The 20,764-nt window shown below is 42.4% G+C and overlaps 2 protein-coding genes across 8 annotated transcripts in view; one reads left to right on the top strand and one right to left on the bottom strand.

Annotated features, from left to right (window-relative positions):
• Positions 1 to 20,764, top strand: part of GPR39 (G protein-coupled receptor 39) — a 264,572-nt gene that overhangs the window by 228,081 nt on the left and 15,727 nt on the right. For 3 of the 4 annotated variants that reach the window (XR_014828745.1, XR_014828744.1, XR_014828743.1), the window contains exons 2-4: positions 9,843 to 11,028; positions 12,301 to 12,421; positions 13,250 to 13,340. Coding sequence is in view for 1 of the 4 variants with exons in the window: in NM_001128487.1 (NP_001121959.1) it covers positions 9,843 to 10,357 (515 nt within the window). In the remaining 3 variants the exon portion in view is untranslated. 4 annotated transcript variants of the gene reach the window in all.
• Positions 1,358 to 20,764, bottom strand: part of LYPD1 (LY6/PLAUR domain containing 1) — a 45,945-nt gene continuing 26,538 nt past the window's right edge. Inside the window, exons 3-4 of one of the 4 annotated variants that reach the window (XR_014828683.1) lie at positions 9,989 to 11,039; positions 1,358 to 8,109 (exon numbers count right to left, since the gene is read on the bottom strand). Coding sequence is in view for 2 of the 4 variants with exons in the window: in XM_013983958.3 (XP_013839412.1) it covers positions 10,804 to 11,039 (236 nt within the window). In the remaining 2 variants the exon portion in view is untranslated. 4 annotated transcript variants of the gene reach the window in all.

The raw sequence follows: 20,764 nt of genomic DNA, 5'->3' as shown, positions 1-20,764 counted from the left end.
GCTTAAATGAAAAGGTGACCCCTTCTTCCAAGTCCTATTCTCTCTTCCTCTTTTTATCTGGATGAGGATAGAAATAATTCAGGCGCTGGGCTCTGCATCAGGCTTAGTACTGACCCCTGTGGATAGGGAAGCTGGCTTCAAATGGAATATAAATATACGTTAGGTGAATGCATGTTAAAGGCTCTCCTGTCGAGCTTCTCACCTGACTCCCAACAGCCCCTCTCCCTCGTGCAAATGTTTATTGAGCAGTTACTAAGTAAAGATGTTCTACCATGTGCCAAGGATACAGCGGTGAAGATGGAATATCCTGATCTCATGGAGTTTATGGTCTAGTTTACACTGCAGTGTCATGACGAAAGGGCAGGTAGTAAAGGTGTTGGTGATCTCATAGTAGGGAAGTTGATCCAGGCTTGTGGAGACAAGGAAGGCTTCCTGGAGGCAGTGACATTGTGTAGAAACTTGTAGAATAAGACCTGGACCAAGCACGGGCAGTCAGGATGAGAGGCAGAGGAAGGAGGGGAGAGAGAAAGACGAGCAAAGGATGAAGAAAATGTGGTCCAGGCAGGGGAATCAGCATGTGCAGGGGCCTGGAGACAAGAAAGAATAGACTGAGGGGCTGCTCGCCCCATTGGGGCCTGCCTCGGTCACAAGCACCCAGCGTTGGTTCTCCCACAGTCTGGGTCCCTCTGCATAGAGACACCCTTAAGCAGAGACCAGTATCCACAAACATGTTCGCGCCCCTCTGCACTCCCAAAATGCCTGAATTGCCTCTGCTGCATGGGCTTAGTGGAGTCCTGCTTTAGCCAAGAGACACTTGGTTTCATTGGGCTCTGAGGGGAGCTTGTGACCAGTGCAAACACTAACAGGACTCGTGGGCTATGTGAATTTGGGCATCTCTTCTCGCTTCTCCTCAGATTCTGCTGGCTCACCAGTACACTCGCCTCTGAGGGTTTTTTGTTTTCCCAGTGCGTGCATTCTGGGGTTTTAATTCTCTACCATCTCAGGGAATTAAATCCTATTAGAAATAGCAGCCTTTCAGCCATTAAGTGGTGTTTATAAGTGGCATGGTGGCCATTGCAGGGGCGGTATGAATTGATCCCCTGGAGGGGCTGGCTTCGTCATCACAGGGTCTGTCGTTCCCCCCTCCCCCGGCCCTCTGCAGGCTTTGGGGGCAGCATGGCCCTGTCACCACCTCCCACTCCCAGGATGTGTGCTACTAGGGAGGAAGCATTTGGCTTCACCTGTCTGCTCAGAAACAGCTTCTGGCTTTGGTGGCTATCCCGGTCCCAGTCCACTGGGACTTCACTGCCAGTGGATTCAGAACAGACTGCACAGAGAGCCACACAGCTGCAGACAGTTGAGATCCACATAGAAAAATATTTATTTAACAGATTCCAGTTGAACATTTACCATGCATTCATAGCTGAACAGAGGCACTAAACCACAATGAAGACCCTAAATGCTGCTTCCTTGGAGTGCGAGTGGCTGTCCTCCAGCTCTCAGACAGGAAGGCTGGTTTGAGAAATACGTATGTTGTTGCAGTGCTCTGTAGTTTCTCTCCTTGCACTGAAGCTTACAGAGCAGAATGGGGTAGATGTAATGCTTTGCAAATTGCAGGCCATCGAGAATCTGAGCCTCTAACTTCTCCACATGTTGGATGGAGCCATATTGGGGAGACTGTCCTTTCCTGGGCTCCCTCAGATAGGGAGGGCAAGAAGGGGACAGCAAACCATCTGTCTTCATGGACAGAAGCAGCCATCTGTGGCCTTTGCATCATTTTAAAGCAGTGACCTGCACCCTTCTCTGAAAACCAAATCCCAACAGCAATTCTATCTTCTCCTAAAGAGCATTCCTCAATAGGAAAGAGAACGAGAAGGCAGAACAATGTTTTAAACGAAGTTCATGGGAAAAGTGACTGCAAGGTGTCCAGGCAAGCTTTGGCAGGGTCAGAGGACACAGGACATGGGGTGGCTCTCAGGAGAGGAGATCCAATGCCCAGCTATCACCTGTGTTCCTCACACCCCTCCTGTGCTGCTTCTGAAGCCCCTCACTTTCCTTTGGCAAACCGAGCAATGAGCGGTGATCATCCTTCCTGGAAGCTTCCTGGAAGCTTGCCGGCAGCTTCTCAAAACTGTGCAAGAAAATAAAGGGTAGGGAAGAAGTGTGTGTTGGCAACATCAGCAAGGCTGGCTGTGGGCTTGGTTACGGTGACCTTGGGAAAAGGTGGGTCGGGGGAGGTGGTGAAGAGCAGGAAAGGAGCAGAGGGAAGAGAAAGGAATGATGCCATTGCTTTACTGGAGAAACATGTAAAGAAAGGAAAAGGAAAGGAGAGGAAGAAATGGGAAGGGACGGGAGACAGAGGGAGAGAAGACGGGTAGAGGCAAGGCCAAAGGGGGTGGCTATGCTCAGGAATGAGAGGAACCAGAAGGAAGGTTTCAGAGCTACTGTCAGCTCAGAGTTACACTCATTCAGATGTGAGGCTGCGTCAAAGACAAGCCCATGACTGCAATGGAGCTACACGAATGCCCTCTGATCCAGGCTCCACCTCAATTTGTGCTTCCCTTAGACCTGGAGTTATTGAGTGAGCACCAACAACATCCTGGTGGCCTTGTTAACCCCAGACTGCCAGGCTCCATCAAGCCAAGTTCCCCCAGGGGTGCTGATGTGGCCCTTCTGGGACGGTTCCCCCCACCTCTCCCTTTGAGAACCACTGTCTCAGAAGTCAGAGACTAAACCAAGGTTGGTGCCTGATTTGGGTTCCTTGGGCAAAGCCAGTGAGTGAGATCAATGTCTCTACTGGCTGGCAGAAGCAGGCTGGCAAATGCAAAGACACCAATCACGAAAGTGCTAAAACCTTTGACTGGTTATATTTATCTCTTCCCTGCTCTTCTTCAACTAACAGTATGCTTTCCACTGGCAATTGTGATTTAAATGTCAGTTGACAAGCAGCTGTTCCCCACCTTGCTATCTGAGGGATAATTTATTGCCCACAAATCCTGTTGGAGTACCCGCTCCCCAGCCTCCTTTCCCACTGTCTCCACTCACCCCTTTGTTCTGACCACACCAAGCCTTGCAGCTCTCAGAAGGTATGCGGCCCCTGCTCCTGCCCGTCTTTGCTGGGCTGCTGTTTTCCAGGCAAACTCTTACTTTCATTTTCTGAGTGATCCCACCTGTGGGAAGGTCAGCCAGCCCTACTCAATGCCCATAATGTTCTTTGGCCCAGATCGCCCTCATGGTCCTTTGTAGACAGTCACCAGGCTATGGCTGTCTTGTCTTTCCTCAGCTTTTTATCATCAGAGACTATGGGTGGGGCTCTAACTCTTGCTCACTGTGGTTGGGGTTAGAGAGAAGTTGGAATATTGGGGCAGGGAGAGGATGGTGAAATCCTAAATCATTCTCAACATTCTCCTGTGTCCTCAAGGCTTCAATGATTCAGTTAAATGGGACTTTAACATCAGGGGGAAAGCAAATCTTTGGGATTTTTTTTTTTTTTTCCATTTTTGGCTGCCCTGTGGCATATGGAGCTCCCTGGCCAGGGTTCAGATCCAAGCTGCAGTCATGACCTAACCTGCAGCTATAGAATTACAGATCTACCGTGCAGGGCCAGGGATCAAACCTGCGTGCCAGTGCTCCCAAGATGCGCCACAGCAGGAGCTCCTGGGATTCCTTCAAATCACACAAAACACATTTGCTTGGGGAAGGATCATATTTCTAGATCTTTTCCTCTTAGTATGAGCTAAGTATTCTTTTCTAGCAAGTGCTTATGTAAGAAAGATGGATGAGCAGATGGATGGATAGACAGACACAGACGGATAGATGAATGGGTGGACCGATTGTGACCTTATAGACTTGGTCACCAGGTCATGACCTGGAATCCTATTTTGTTTTCCAAAGATTCTTCAGTTCCTTTAGGCAAACTTCACCTTCTTTTTTGGGGAAAGCATGGGCTCCAGAGCTTTGTTACATGGCTGCTCTTGAGGGATGTGGTTCTATAATGGAATCCAGACCATGTCTAGAGGGGCTGAGCTGAATTGAGCTGAGGTCTGGCATGGACCTGCCTCTCATTGTATTTTACACTGTGAATAATCAACACATGAGCCTAAAACTGAAAAGCAAAACAAAACAATTCCACCACATTGAAAACCAATGAAAGGCTTGTTTGTCAATCTAGGGCAGAATCCAGTGTTCTGAGCAGTGTGGCAAGATAGCAGGAGTGGGGGTCCCGCCACTTGCCCTATGAGATATTGGGCAAATCTCTTAGCCTCCCTCAGTTTTGTCGCTTGTTCCCTTCTGGCTCTCTTATTTTCTGATGACTCAAGGATGATTTCTGGGGGACCCACAAATAGTTACCTTCACTTTAAAGACTGCAAGGGAGAAAACAAAGCACAGTGGCAGGTGTACGATGCAGCCAATCTCAGATGGCAGAGCTTAATGCATTGCTGAAGACTAAACCGGCTCAAATGTTGTTGAAATGTCAGGCTTCAGTGCGGGATGCTGTTGGACATCTGCATTACTTCTGTTTTTTAAACAACATGACCCTGCTGAGAATAAATCTGTGTCACCATCTAATGGCTCTTGTCATTTCAGCGCAGTGATCGAAGAGGAAAAATGGAAGTACTTTATATGGAGAAACAGATAGGATGTGAAGGTATTTCTTAACCCAGAGTGCAACGCTGTTGGGAGTACAATACAGATCTATCAAGAATTCACTTAAAACAGTTTCCCTGCTTTACCCGACTGCGTTCAGTTCACTGATCTTCATTCAAGTTCATACTAAAGTTATTTAACTGCGGGCTACACATTACACCACACAGACCAAAGTGTTATAGATTTTTCCATATGTAATATGAGTCCAAATTGATTGCAGCCAAACGTAAATTTAGTCAAATCTTTACTCTATGAAGGCGTGAATAAAACTTTAAAGCTTTTTCTCAGCCACAGAGTAGCTGGGACCAGTGCTGAACCAGTAGAATAAAAAATTACTTTTTGTCATGGTGTTTATTCTCAGCAATGTGTCATCTAAGGCAGTGAGCTTTCGTTTTTTTGTTTTGTTTTGCTTTGCTTTTTAGGGCTGCACCCGAAGCATATGGAAATCTCCAGGCTAGGGGTCAAATTGGAGCTACAGCAAAGCCAGATGCTTAACCCAATGAGCGAGGCCAGGGATCAAACCTGCAACCTCATGGTTCCTGGTTGAATTCTTTTCTGCTGTGCCACGACGGGAACTCCATGACCTTTTTTTTTGAAATGTGAAAGTGAGCCTGTTGTTATATAACAATTTTACCAGTGGGCTAGTTGGATTCCACCCCCCACCCCAACCACCACCCAAGGTTGACCTCTGTTAGGTTGCCCATGGGCACACAACTCCCATTTGCCATTGGCTGTACCTGTGTGCACAATGTTCCATTTTCTGAGAACAAAATCATCTTTCAAAGCACAAGAGGATAGCCCTTTTCCCCATCTCCGGTTGAGGTGGGGAGGTACAGTCTAGCAGCCCTGGCAGGTATTTGGCACAATATAGGTTTATTCTAGAATGACTAGGCAAGGCTTAGCATGAGGAATACAAAACATAATTCTGTGCTTTCAGAATTATTTGCGCTTAAAATAATTTGTAATTCCCTTATAGGGTAGGCTTTAATGTGAAAAGACTGGATAAACTTGGTCTCTACTGTGAGAAGGCGTCTTCAGACATGTGATCAGGGTTCTACCTTGATGATGCATCGTCAGAACCTTAGGATGATAAGAGCAGGCTATGCAGGAGATTCCTTGGGGGTTTCCTAGGCTTGGCAGGACTCTAGGGGTGTGTCTGGGAAGTGGGCAGTAGAGGGAATGGGCAGCTGAGGAAATAAGGAGCCTTGCTGCTTTAGGTGAGGTATGAAGGATTACTTGAATCTGTACTAGCCACTAGCCACAGGGGGCTGGTCCCTACTGAAATGTCCTTTAAGAATGAAAGCCACACAAACAAAAAAGCAAAACATTGCATAAATAATTTGGTTGTGTGTTGAAACTGCATGTGAAATGATATCTGAGACATATCAGATTAAAAACATTAAAACTGATCTTTTTTTTAAAGTGGTTGAGATTTGAAAATTCCATATGTGGCTTATATTTCTAGCGGCAGGGCTGATTAAGATCTATTACATATGGTGGCTCATGTTTTGTGTTTCATTTTTCCAGCTGAACATGTGAGAGACAATATTGTGTCTGAGAAAAAAAAATATATATATATAGCTTGTGGATTTTGGAGCTCAGCAAGCATGGGTTCTGGCTGTAGCCCTTGGGTAACTAACCTCTTAGACTCAACTTCCTCCTATACACAATGAAAGTAACAGTTTTGACCCCATCAAGTTGTTGTTAGAAGTGAGAGGTGCAAGGGAAATTAGCAGAGAGCACAGTAGCGCTGAAACTGACATGGGGAAAATGTCCTCAATAATCAATTGACATCATTCTTCTATCTCATGACCTGTCAGATGCCTCATCTTTTAATCCCTGACCATTTCAAACTCAGTTCCTTGTCTCACTTGTTCCCCAGATTTGTATTTGCTTTCATGACTATTTACTTCTGTGATCAGAAAGCCTAACTTTCCCTGCTTTTTTCATCATTGAAAAAAATCTCTGGTCTGGTTCCCCATCTTCTGCTACTTGTTCAGACTAAGGTACCTAAGTACTTACTTCAGCTTTTTCTTTTGCAGAGCAAGAATTTGATCCTGGCTAAAACTATGAAGCAGCCACAATCCTTATCTGCCCTTGTCCCTTGCCTCCTACCTGGGATGCTAGGGTCTTGCCTTTTAGGAAGCTGCTGCTTTTGAAGGGATGGCCAATTAAGGGCAGTTGACGCCAGGGAAAGGGGGTGAAGGTAACAGGAGAATAAGGGTTAGGTAAACAACAGATCAAGAGAACAGACAGGATTGGAGAAGAGCAATCATATAACTTCCCTCCTCTTGCCCCACATCCCTGCCTTTTCTCCTTGCCCATCCTCCATTGGCTTTAGAAGCTGTGCTGTGTTCAACGTGTGGTAAGCACAAGGTGGTTCTCGTTGCCTTTCTAGATTCTTGCCACCAGAAGCAAAACCTCCCACAGTGTGGCACAGCCCACATCTAAAACCCTGTGCTCAATTTCCATGTCCTACGAAATAAGTCCTCAGATGAAGATGGCTGTTACTTGTTCTCTGAAATTCAGTGGCTAGGAATAGGAAAAAAAAAAAAAAATAGAGAAATCTCTGAAGGTCTGTGGCTTCCCTAGGTAAGGTGAGCTTCCTGGCTCCTTCACAGTTAATGAGGTGAACCTTTCAATCAGAGCTGCACAAGCTAAAAACAAGAAGTAACTTAAGAACACACTTGGAAGAGCACAGGTGGCTGGAAGCACCCATACCTCTTAAAGCAATGAAAAAAAAAAGTTCTCCATTTCCTATGCAGTGTTCTTTTTTTAATCAGAAAAATGTTGATTTTTGTTCCCATCCAGCAGCTGTAACCAGGTGCTTCAGAATATACTCTTGACGTAAGGTGATTTTCTTTTTCAGTCTATTCATCAGATCAGTATGTTACTTGGCCTATTTTGTTTTCAGATTTACTGAGTGTTCTGAGGGTAGCAAACTCCAAGGAAAGAAATAAGCAAATTTGTGTGTATTTCAAGTTTAGGCTGAAATTTGACAGGAGAAACCCTTGGAGATTAATAGGTGAGCAGGCTTCCGGGGGGGTCTCTTGGCTGACAGGAGGGAACTTTGGAGGATGTGTTGCTCAGGGAACTGGGTTATTTCGGTGTTGAGGAACATCACTAGGGCCCCCCTGCCACCAGGCAATGGATGCTCAGGCAAGTGTGCGAGGTGGCCAGCCCTGGATGGGTAAACATGGCTGTTTTTCCTGGAATATTAAAAAAAAAAAAAAAAAAAAAGTATTTTGGTCACACTGGTAGCATGTGGAAGTTCCCAGGCCAGGGACACCCCACAGCAGTAACCAGAGCCACAGCAGTAACAACACAAGTCCTTAACCCCTTGAGCTACTAGGGAACTCCTGGGACATCGATTAGAGGCAGAGGGGGTCATTGCCAACAATCGCTGGGACATCGATTAGAGGCAGAGGGGGTCATTGCCAACAATCGCTTCCATGTGGTTTCCTGGAAAATCAAAGGGTTTGAACATGTGAATAAATTTCCTATACTGTTGTTATATTATATATTGCTAGGAAAGGGAGGATAGATTTCTAAAAATTTAAAACACAGCTTGAAGATAACAGCTCTCCACAGAGAAACTTGCATTCTGGTGTCTTGGCTCCTCAAGAAAAGAAAGCAAATGCTCTGATCTTCCTTTTCTTAACTTAGTTTTTTTGGTCACTGTAGTTAATACTAATGACACTTGGGACAGCAGTTGGCTGTGGTCTACAGAGTGTCTTTTTCTCAAAGCTTGTAGAAAGAACAGCGACTGTGTGCAAATATGTGGGCATGCAAACATCAGTCCATGCGTCAACTGCTGAGCCTACGGGGGAGGGGCACTCAGTAGTATTTTTTGGGGGGGTCTGATCTTTTCTGGGCTGCTGACAATGCAGCTTAGTGCCACAAAGGCAGTGAGCTTGTTATTAGCTGAACTAGAAGGTTTACATCTTCCATTGTTTTTGAATAATTATTTTTTTCCCCCGTGAGGGTAGACGTGATGACATATTTAAAAACATCTGAAAAGAAACACAAGTGCTGCTGCAGATATGCTCAGTGTAATTACAGGTGTGCACGCTAACTAAATATATGTCCAAAACACACGCTCAGTGACAAAATACTCCTGCTTTTGCCTCCCCTGAAATTGAATGCCAAATTAGTGTCCCTAAATGTACTTCTTTATTAGCAAAGAGATGCCAAACACTTCCCTTTGTCTTGAAAATATCACTGGATCTTCCCTATGCAAACATTCTTCAAAATACAAATATGTGGAGTTCCTGTCGTGGCTCAGCAGATTGGGAACCTGACATAGTCTCTATGAGGATGTGGGTTTGATCCCTGGCCTTGCTCAGTGGGTTAAATGTCCAGTGTTGCCGCAAGCTGTGGTGTAGTTTGCAGACATGGTTTGGATCCAGCACTGCCATGGCTGTGGTGTAGGATAGCAGCTATGGCTCAAATTCCATCCCTATCCTGGGAACTTCCATATGCCACAAGTGGGGCCATAAAAATATATATATATTTATAGAGAGTTGTTCCCATCGTGGCTCAGTGGAAATGAATTGGACTAGTATCCATGAGGATCCAGGTTTGATCCCTGGACTTGCTTAATGGGTTAAGGATCCAGTGTTGTAGGTCATAAATGCAGCTCGGATCTGATATTGCTGTGACTGTGGTGCAGGCCACTGGCTACAGCTCCAATTTGACCCCTAGCCTGGGAACCTCCATATGCTGCAGGTGCGGCCCTAAAAAAAAAAAAAAAAAAAAAAAAAGACTAAAAATACAAATATTGTTTCAACTGATATGGCTGTACTGTGTCCATCTATTCTTTAAAGGACAAAACCAGCTTTATGGACTATATAAAATGCTTTCTGGATATACAAACAACAATGAAAACATTTTTTTGTCTAACAGGCATCAACAGCTATAAATAAATTGTCTAAAGCATTTAATGTTCTTTAACACAGTCAACTCTCCCCGGCCTTGAAACAATGTTAAATTCTTTTTTTTTTTTTTTTTTTTGCTCGCGGCAAAACAAACAAAAAGCCCTCAAACACAACTTGAAAAATCAGTAGTTTCCTGGCCAGTAAGCACAGAACTGAGAGGCTAATGATTTTGTGGGTATTTTGTTGGTGGTGGTGGTGGTCTTACAGTGTTTTTTTTTTTCTTCTTCTCCCCCCGCCCCCGCTCCCCCGCCTGTTCAGGGCTGATCGTTGTGACCCTGGCCATCTGCTGGATGCCTAACCAGATTCGGAGGATGATGGCTGCGGCCAAACCCAAGCAGGACTGGACCAAGGCCTATTTCAAGGCATACATGATCCTCCTCCCCTTCTCGGACACTTTCTTCTACCTGAGCTCCGTGGTCAACCCGCTGCTGTACAACGTGTCCTCGCAGCAGTTCCGCAGTGTGTTTGCGCAGGTCCTGCGCTGCCGCCTGACGCTGCCGCACGCCAATCAGGATAAGCGCCTGCGCGCCCAGGCGGCCTCCACCATGGACAGTGCCCGCTCGGTGCACCGCCCGCTCATCTTCCTGGCTTCCAGGAGCAATTCCTCTGCAAGGAGAACTGACAAGGTTTTCTTAAGCACTTCTCAGAGCGAGAGTGAGGCCAAGCCCCAGTCCAAGCCTCAGCTGTTGAATCATGAGTCACCAGAGTCCGACTCGGTGATGAAACCAGCCAACCCTGCCACCGAGAATGGTATTCAAGAGCACGAAGTGTGACTTTTAAGGAAGGACGCCTAGAGTGCTCACTGGCCCTCCCCCCAGGAAAGGAATATTACCTGCTTACAGCAGTGACAAAAGAAACTGCCACTATCAGGGACAGGAGTGGCCTGGGAGAAGGCATATGGCCACTTAAGTGTCGCCTAAGGGCTGATTCTGCCAGCCTGGCCTCCACTCTGGGGACAGACTGGGGCAATTTTCACTCTACCGCCTTCCTTCCTTTGAGGACACACTGAAAATTCAGGCAGACTGAATTTCTTCAGAGCTCAGATCATTTTTTGTTTTTTTTTTTTTTACACTGAGCTATTTTGTTATTTGCCAAGGAACTAAAAGAACACAGAGTCTCCTCCCCACCCAGAATAAAAGGACACCCAGCAGAATTTCGGGGAGCAGGGGGAGGGCGGGCCAGAAGAACAAAGCAGGAGGGTCTGGCATCTCCTTCAGCTTCAGCAGTGTGCCAAAAAAAGAGCTAATTTGAGGAGCAGGATGGTGCTGAGGAGCCCTGGCCAGTGAGCTGAGGCAGAACTGCTCCGTTTCTTGGGCCTCGGCCCGTTGCAAAGAGGGGTGTTGCAGCAGCTGATGCACACTGAGTTCAGTTTCCCTGGGGAGCAGAAGGACTGGTACCCCGCTGAGGCGATGAGGCAGGCCGCTGACGAGGCACACGACTTGCGGTACATGATTCCTGTAACACAGATCCAGAGGAGCTGGGTTAACCTGCCTGCACACTTGGCTGGTGTTGGCCAGTGTCCCTCTGAGCCCAGGTCCTCAGGAACAGCACTTCTGTACTCCTCCCACAGCCCAGAAACTTGGCTGGGGCCAGGAAACCACTCCAAGTTGTTTCACTGAGCACCCCCCCCCCCACCAAAATATAAGACCTATTCGGTGAAGAAGACAGGCATCATTTCTCTTGGTTTTGACCATTTTTCTCAAAGCTATTTGAGACACCAATACTAGTGAATAAAGAGCTGTTACAATCAAAGGCCATTTCTGTTTGAAGTTGGGATTCACACTGTGTACTAGACAGAGCTTTTTATTTACCTTTTTTTTTTTTTTTTTTTTGGTTCAAACTATCTCATGCCAGAGAGGAACACAAGCTGCGCTTTAAGATCTTATCTCTGTTATTACTTTATAAGCAACCACAGAGAAATGGCTCTCAACCATGTGTTTATTAAATCCTTGAGTCTCTTAATAAAAACCAAACCCCAATGGGGATAAATCAGATCGCTATTAAAGAGGCCCTGTGGGTTTAATGAAGAGGTGGCCAGGCTGCCAGAGAGCCAAACATTACCTTATTCTAAGGAAAAATTTGCCTTTAGAACTTATGGCCACTTGCCAAGTCAGCATCATATAGTTGGCACTTAATAACACATTCTGTGTAGGCACATGAAAGGGCTTCCCAGAAAGATTGGATGGTCTTAGGAGCACATGCGTCGTGTCCAAGTTGCAGCACAGTCATTAGATGAGGGTGTACTGGATAATCATTTCACTTCATAAAGCTGTAAGTTTATTCAAACAAAGGCTTAGCTTCTTAAATACTTTCTTGTATGCCAGGCACTAGCTCATTTACTACCTGGCCACTAGCTCATTTACTACCTGCAAACACTCTACAAGGGAGGCCCCCAGGATCATCTCCATGTTACAGATGGGGCCTCTAAGGGTAAGAGATTTAGTAAGCCGTCCAAAGTCACACTTCTAGAAAGCCAATCAGCTGTGATTTGAACCAAGTATTCTGGTCAAATGCTATCAAATCTGTAGTTACTATATAGCAAAGCAGCCAGCCAATTTACTACAAAATGGTTTTGAGTGTGTTTTTTAAATTTTTTTTCAGGGGATGGGAAGACTACTTTGAAAATAGCTTTTGGTGTGGGTGTGTGCTTGAGGCCATTTTGCATCAATTAATTTCTTTTCTTTTTTTTTTTTGGACAAATGATGTCATGCTAAAGGTGGACCTCAAAGTGAATGCCTTTAGCCCACCTGCTGCCCTGCATGGCTGAGGGATACAACACTTGCCACCAAAAGCCAGGGCTCCTTTCTCTGACTCCCTGCATGGATGGGTGTTTGCAGGTATTGCTGTGATTTGGGTCCGCACCCCCCCCCCCCGGCCCCCTGCCTTGAGAACTGCTGCTTTGAATGCTAGAGAAACAGCAAAAAACTGAAGTGCTAAAAACTCCCAAGTGGTAGATAAAGAAATATTTAGATTTACATTAAAACATGCAATTTATTTTCTATAACTCATGTTTGTAAGGACTGATTAGAGAAACCTAGAAGGTAACTGGTCTGCTAAGATAAAACCCATGGACAGAGAATGTGTAGGGGGAGGGAAAAGCACTGTTTGATTTCTAAAGTACATGCTATGGGGCATTTTCCACTTAGAGATTTCCCACAGTCTCTACATTTTCTAACCATTACCCATTGTAGGAGATTGATTTACTATCCTCTTCTTCTTAAATTTGTTTTTTTTTTGGGGGGGGCAGGGGGAGCTGAACCTGTGGCATATGGAAGTTCCTGGGCTAGAGGTCAAATCAAACCTGCAGCTGTCAGCCTATGTTACAGCCACAGCAACACCAGATCTAAGCCACATCTGTGACCTACACCAGAGATCACTGAAATGCTGGATCTTTAACCTGCTGAGCAAAGCCAGGGACTGAACCCACATCCTCATGGATACTAGTTGCGTTCTTAAACTGCTGAGCCACAACGGAAACTCCTGTTCTTAAATATTAAAAGCACTAAGTGTCATTAACCAGTTAAATGTCATTAAACTTTTTTTTTAGTTTAAGAAAATTTTTAAAATATGTACTGAATACATCTTTCACTGTTTAAAAAAAAAAAAAAAAAAAAAAAAACTGTTCACAATGATAAGGTAAAAATGACCTCCCCTTCCAATCCTAGGTCCTCCTCAGAGGCAAGCACTCTTGGTAGTTTGGGATACCTCCTTCCAGGCCTGTTTCTATGCATTTGCATGTATGTCCATGGAGGAAAGGTATGTGTACATGTGCTAATAGGATAGCATTGTGTATGCTGTATTTAAGTTTGCATTTTTACTTAGTGACATGGCCAGAGATATACCTTTAAGTCTAACTTTGTAGAAATAAAAAATCTGCAATAAGTAGGTGAGTTAGCTAAAGAGTGCAAGATAGGAGCCTTGATTTTTGTGACTTTTACCCAGGGGACATCTCCGGATCACCTGGCTCTGATGGCTGGTGGGGCCTATGCTTCTGGTCCTGCAGGACTTAATATATTTGCATTCTTTAAAAGTTGCTGCCAGAAGGTCTGCCCTCCAATCAGCCTGAATCTAGGTGCTGAGATCCTCTTCTTTGGGACACTAACTGATCTCAGCACACACTCAGCTACAGAGAGTTATTAAAAACAAAATAGGCTGTTTAGACAATCATAAAGATGGAAGAGATGACCAAAAGTGGGGGCAGGGTTGAATGACGAGATATGTCTCCTACACCAGGCCAGCCCTTCAAGAATATAATATACCATGATCAAGTGGGATTTATCCCAGGGATGAAAAGATTTTTCAATATTCACAAATCAACCAGTATGATACACATCACATCAACAAATTGAAGAATAAAATATGATAATCTGAATAGATGTATAAAAACCTGTTCAAAATGAAACACCAATTTATGATAAAAACCCTCTAGAAAGTGGGTACTGAAGGAGTCTACCCTCAACATATTAAAGGCCATATATGACACACTCACAGGTAACATTATAATCAGTAGTGAAAGGCTGAAAGCATTTCCTCTAGGATCAGAACCAAGACAAGGTTCTCTCTCCACTTTTACTGAACATAGTTTTGGAAGTCCTAGGCATGACAATTGGAGAATAAAAAGAAATAAAGGGAAGCCAAATTGGAATAGAAGAAGTAAAATTGTCACTGTTTGCAGATGACATGATACTATATATAGAAAAAACTAAAGATGCTACCAGGACACTACTTGAGCTCATCACCGAATTTGGTAATGTTGAGAATACAAAATCAATACAGATAAATCTCTGTATACTGCATTTATGTATACTAATCACAAAAGATCAGAAAGTGAAATTAAGGGAAAAAAATCTCCTTTCCCAATTGCATCAAAAAGAATAAAATACCTAGGAAGAAACCTATCTAAGGAGGCAAAACCTTGTACTCTGAGAACTATAAGACACGGCAGAAAGAAATCGAAAATAACACAAACACATAGAAAGATATACCATGCTCTTGTGTTGGAGGAATCAATATTGTCATAATCACTATACTACCCAAGACAGTCTACAGATTCAAATGCAATCCCTATCAAATTACCAATAGCATTTTTCATAGAATTAAAAATTTTAAAATTTGTGTGGAAGCACAAAAGACTTCAAATAGCCAGAGCAATCCTGAGAAAGAAAAATGGAACTGGAGAAATCAGGCTCCCTGACTTCAGGCTATACTACAAAGCTGTAGTCATCAAAACAGTATGGTATGGGTACAAAAACAGAAATATAAATATATAGATTAACGGAGCAGAACAGAAAGCTAAGAAATAAACCTATGTATCTATAGTCAGTTAATCTTCTACAAAGGAGACAAGAATATACTATGGAGAAAAAACAGTCTCTTTAGTAAGTGGGGCTGGGAAAACTGGACAGCTCCATGTAAAATAATGAAACTAGAACATTCACTAATACTATACACAGAAATAAACTCCAAATGGGTTAGAGACCTAAATGTAAGACCAGATACTATAAAAGTCCTAGAGGAAAACATAGAGTATTTTTTGACATAAACCACAGCAATATCTTTGATATATCTCCTAGAATAATGAAAAAAAAAAAAAACAACAAAAATCAAAAAATGGGACCCGATTAAGCTTAAAAGCTTTTTGCACAGCAAAGGATACCACCAACCAAATGAAAAGACCACCTACAGAATGGGAGGAAATATTTGCAAATGAAATGACTGACAACGGATTAATCTCCAAAATATACAAACAGCTCATGTGGCTCAATATCGCAAAAACAACCCAGTTAAAAAATGGGCAAAAGATCTAAATAGATGTTTCTCCAATGAAAATATTCAAGATAGCCAAGAAACACATGACAAGATGCTCAACATTGCTATTTATTAGATAAATGCAAATCAAAACTACAATGAGTTATCACTTCACAGTGGTTAGAATAGCCATCACCTAAAGTCTACAAACAATAAATGCTGAAGAGGGTCTGCCCAAAAGGAAACTCTCCTACAGGGTTGGTGGGAATGTAAATTGGTACATTCACTATGGAGAACAGTATGGAGGTTCCTTAAAAGTAACTAAACTAAAAATCAAACTACGATATGATCTAGTAATCCCATTCCTAGCCATATATCCAGAAAAAAAACATAATTCAAAAGGATAATGTACCCCAATGTTCAGTGCAGCACTATAACAGTTAAGACACGGAAGAAACCTAAATGTCCGTCAACAAAGGAATGATTAAAGAAGATATGGCACATATATACAGTGGAATATCACTCAGCCATGAAAAGAATGAAACAATGCCATTTGCAGCAATGTGTATGGACCTAGAGATACTAACTGAAGTCAGAGAAAGACAAATATTCATATGAAATCACTTACGTGGAATATCCTTAAAGAAATACAGATGAACCTATTTACAAAACAGAAACAGACTCACAGACACAGAACAAACTTATGATTACCAAAAGGGAAATGTGAGTGAGGGAGGGATAAATTAGCAGTTCTGGATTAACATACATGCACTACTATATATAAAATAGATAATAAACAGGGGCCTACTATATAGCACAAGGAACTTTACTCAATACACTGTAGTAATCTATATGGGAAAAGAATCTGAAAAAGAATAGATATATATGTATATGCGTGTGCGTGTGTGTGTATATATATAATCACTTTGCTATACACTTGAAACAAAACACTGCAAATCAATAATACGCCAATATAAAGTAAGAATTAAATTGAAAAAGAAACCAAAATAAAGCTGAGGTACTGATAGTTAGACAAAATAGACTTTAAAACAAATACTTTAATAAGAGACAAATAAGGGCATTACACAATGATAAAAAGTCAAACAAGATAAAGCATTTGTAAATATTTATGCATTCAACACAGGAGCACCTAAATATAGATAACAAATATTAACAGATCTAATATGAGAAACAGACACCAGTACAATAATAGGGTACTTTCATATTCCACTTACTTCAATGGATAAGTCATTCAGACACTAAAATGTATAAAGAAACATTAGCTGCGAATGACACATTAGATCAGATGGCCTTAACACATGTATATAAAATATCCCATCTAAAAGCAAAGAATCTTCTCAATTGCACATGGAACATTCTTCAGGATAGGTCATTTGTTAGGCCACAAAATAAGTCTTAGCTATTTTTTTTCCCCCAACTTCAGTCTATAATGTTTTACTTTGATATAAAGAATAAAATTATATAGCATAAAAACTCAGGTATCGGAAGACTGAAAAGGCTGTTTTTCACTTTGTTCAAGTTTTGTTGAACAAGAACTCATACAACTCAATAGAAAAAATAAATCTGATTTTTAAATGGGCAGAATGCCAAAACAGAAATATATCCAGAGAAGCTATAGAGATGGTCAACAAACAACAGACATGAAAAAAATGCTCATAATCACAGGACATCATGGAAATTAAAACCAAAACCACAAAAAGATAACACCACTACAAAGCCTGGGCACTTCTCCTGGCTGCTTCACACTGAGCTCTGGGGCAGGATTCTGGACAAGGTGGTGGGGGAGAAGGACTTGAGCTCACTTTCTCTCATGAAAACACCAAAATCACAACTACTGAACAACTATTGACAAAAAAGACTGGAACCCATCCACCCCAAAATATATTTTACATCCAAAGACAAAGGAGAGTACAGTAGGAGGGGTGCTTTCACAATATAATCAAAATCCCACACCCACTGGGTGAGCGACCCACAAACTGGAAAATAATTATATCGCAGAGGTTTTCCCACAGGAGAGAAAGCTCTGAGCCCCATGTCAGGCTCCCCAGCCTAAGGGTATGGCATGAGGAGAAGGAGTGCCCAGAGCATTTGGGTTTGAAGGATAGGGTGCTTGAGTGCAGGAGCAACTTACGACAGGGGGAAACAGACTCTACCCTTGGAGGACATGCACAAGGTTTAATGTGCACTGGGACCCAGCACAAAGCAGTGATTCCATAGGAGTCTGGACTAGACCTACCTGTGGGGTGGACCTAGAGACACTAACTGAAGTGAAGTCAGACAGAGGTGGACAAATATCACATGATATCACTTACATATGGAATCTAAAAAACAGATACAAATGAACTTTTTTACAAAACAGAGAAAGACTCACAGACATAGAAAACAAACTTATAGTTACCAAAGGGAAAAGGTGGGGGGGATAAATTAGGAATTTGGGATTAACAGATACACACTACTGTATATATAATAGATAATCAACAAGGACCTACTGTAGAGCACAAGGAACTCTGCTCAATATTCTGTAATAACTTATATGGGAAAAGAATCTGAAAAAGAAAGAATGTATGTATATGAAGAAATGAATCACTTTGCTATACACCTGAAACTAACACACCATTCTAAATAAACTATATGTCAAAAACATTTTTTAAAAGTGTATCACCTCATGCCTGTTAGAATGTGTATTGTCAAAAAGACAAAAATAACAAGTGTTGGCAAGGATGTGAACAAAAGGGAACTCTTATGCACTGTTGGTTGGAATGTATGGTACTACATTCACTATGGAAAATACTATGGAGGACCCTCTGAAAATTAAAATAGCACTACCATATATATGGTCCAGCAATTCCACTCTAGTTATTGATCCAAAGAACATGTAAACACTAATTTAAAAAGATATATGCACCCCCATGTTCACTGCAACATTATTTATAGTAGCTAAGATATGGAAACAACCTAAGTGTCCATTGGTGGATGAATGGATTTAGAATTGGGATAATTCTATGCAATACTAAGATACAAAATGGGATACTATTGAGGCATAACAAAGAATGAAACCTTGCCATTTGTGTCAACATGGATGGGCCTTGAGGGCCTTATGCTTAGTGAACTAAGTCAGAGAAATACTCTGTGATCTCACTTAAATGGGTAATTTAAAACAATAGCAATAACAAACAAGCTCATAAATTCAGAGAACAGATTGGTGGTTTCCAGGAGCAGGGTACTGGGGATAGGAAGAATGTGTAAAGGGGGTCAAAACTACAATCTTCTAGTTATAGAAGAATCAAGTCATGGGATGTAATGAGTGACTGCAGCTAAATAATACTGTAATTCCACAGTTGAAAGTTGCTAAGAGAGTAGATCTAAAAAGTTCTTGTCACAAGAAAAATGGTGTATATGGTGACAGATGTTAACTAGACTTACTGTGGTGATCACTTTGCAATATTCAAATATTCAATATAAAATACTGAATAATAAAAAAGACACAGTATACATAGATAGTTCCCTCTTTATACTTTCCCTCTTTTAAATAAATACTTTAACAAATGAGTTCATGCTTTGTACTACACTCCAGATAGTTTTAAGAGCTCTACATATATTAACTCATATAAAACTTATAATAACTCTAGTGATAATCCCCATTTTGCACATGAGGAAACTGAGGCAGAGAGAGGTTAAATTATTTGATTAGGGGCTGGGATGTGAACCCAGGAAGCCTGTCTTTAGAATCCATGCTTTCAACCACTCTACTGCATTTCCCACAATGGTATATGGTACCATTTTTCACTGGGAAACAAACAGCAAAAATTACACACACACCATACATCTGCACAAAACATTTTTCAAAGAATACGCAAGACAGAGTCAGTATGAGCTGTCTCTAGGGCGGGATACTTGATGGCTGTGAAATAGAGATTAAAAAAAACAAAACAAAAACCTGTAGACCCTTTTTAACCATTTGAAATCAGAACCATGCAAATGACGTTATCTTTTTAATTTTAACCTCCTAAACTAAACAACACCTCCAAAGAACCATTTTATCTGATGCCTTCTTTCCTGGTTTCTCTTCCTAGCTGGGTCCACATGAGGGCCCCTGGGAAAGGACATACACCCAAGTAGAAAGCCCTAAAGCCGGTCTTGGGGTCACAGGGAAGAAATACTTAATGTCTGTCCTGTTTTTCCTTAAACCCAGCTGCTGCCATGAGCTCAGGTCTGGGTCCACGTGAGCAGGGGCTGACCACAAACCAGGGAGGGCCTCTCATGGCCAGCTTGGAAGAATCTAGTCATTTAAAATGTGCAAATCCAGTCATTCCATTTCTCAGCACTTACCCTTCAAAATAAAACCCACATGTGCACATCCTCAGCGGCAAGAGGTACATACATACTATGAGCAGTTCAAGAGCAGTTGAAAGAAAATGCAGAGCTCTATGCTGATCTGGCTAAATATATTGATCATTGAATTACTTCATATATTGATATGGTTGGCTCTCAATGAGCAGGAAAATGGAGTTCCAGAATGATATATAAATATACCATTTATGTAAGAAAAAAATCAGTGATATGTGCTCTTAAAATGCACTATTGTGTGTGTGTCATGTGCGCACATATATATGTGCATAGCTTAGTGTGTGAGGGTATATCTCTAAGTAACATCAGAGAGAGTGAGAGAGTTCCAAAAGATGATTGAACAGTTGTAGGTCTTTTAGGGATGACCAGCAGTCAAGAAGCCCTTTTGATGTATTTGTGATATCTGAGTGTTTTACAGTGGGAACACATTCAGGGATTGCACCTGTAATTACAAATTAACAGAATTGAGAAGTCTAAGCTGAGTGGGCCACCTCACTGAGCTAAGACTTGGTCACACATGGTGGCGTGTGGCCCCAGGATGGCTGCAGGGGCGCACGCTATCTTGGCTGGAATATACCCCAGCCTTGTGGAATTGGGCTTTTCTGGAACCTCAGATAGGTTCTGCCAAGGGCACCACATCTTTAGTTTCCCTGTAGTTTTATAGCTGTCCTGGAGCTCTAAGCAGCCACCTGCTGTGGAAGAAGGTGGTGTTCAAGAGTGAGAGAGAGATGCATTTTGGGATTTCTCCAAAGAGCTGAGGGATGCCCTTTTCCTGCATGACTTCTTTCTTAATCGCTTCTAATATATTACATATTTTACTAATGTATCTTTATTAATAGAATCTAGCTCCAGCAATTAGAAGAGTGACTGGCATATAAGGGCTTAATAAATATTGAATGAATCAATGAATGAAAGAGTCAGTTTGAGAGGAAGAGCAGAAGATAAGACAGAAGGGAAACGGACCATTTGATGGGGGTGCTGGAGGCCCCAGAACAGTGGGTGTTTTTCTGGCTAGTTGAACCGAAATTGTATTCATCTGGTGGAGCCTGAATAACAGAAGTCAC

This window comes from Sus scrofa, chromosome 15, assembly GCF_054392235.1.
Source record: "Sus scrofa isolate SSC_HxYL_T2T_F1_AM1 chromosome 15, Sscrofa_HxYL_maternal_Yorkshire_Landrace_v2.0, whole genome shotgun sequence".
NCBI lineage: Eukaryota > Metazoa > Chordata > Mammalia > Artiodactyla > Suidae > Sus > Sus scrofa.
This window is presented reverse-complemented; position numbering and strand designations above follow the sequence as displayed.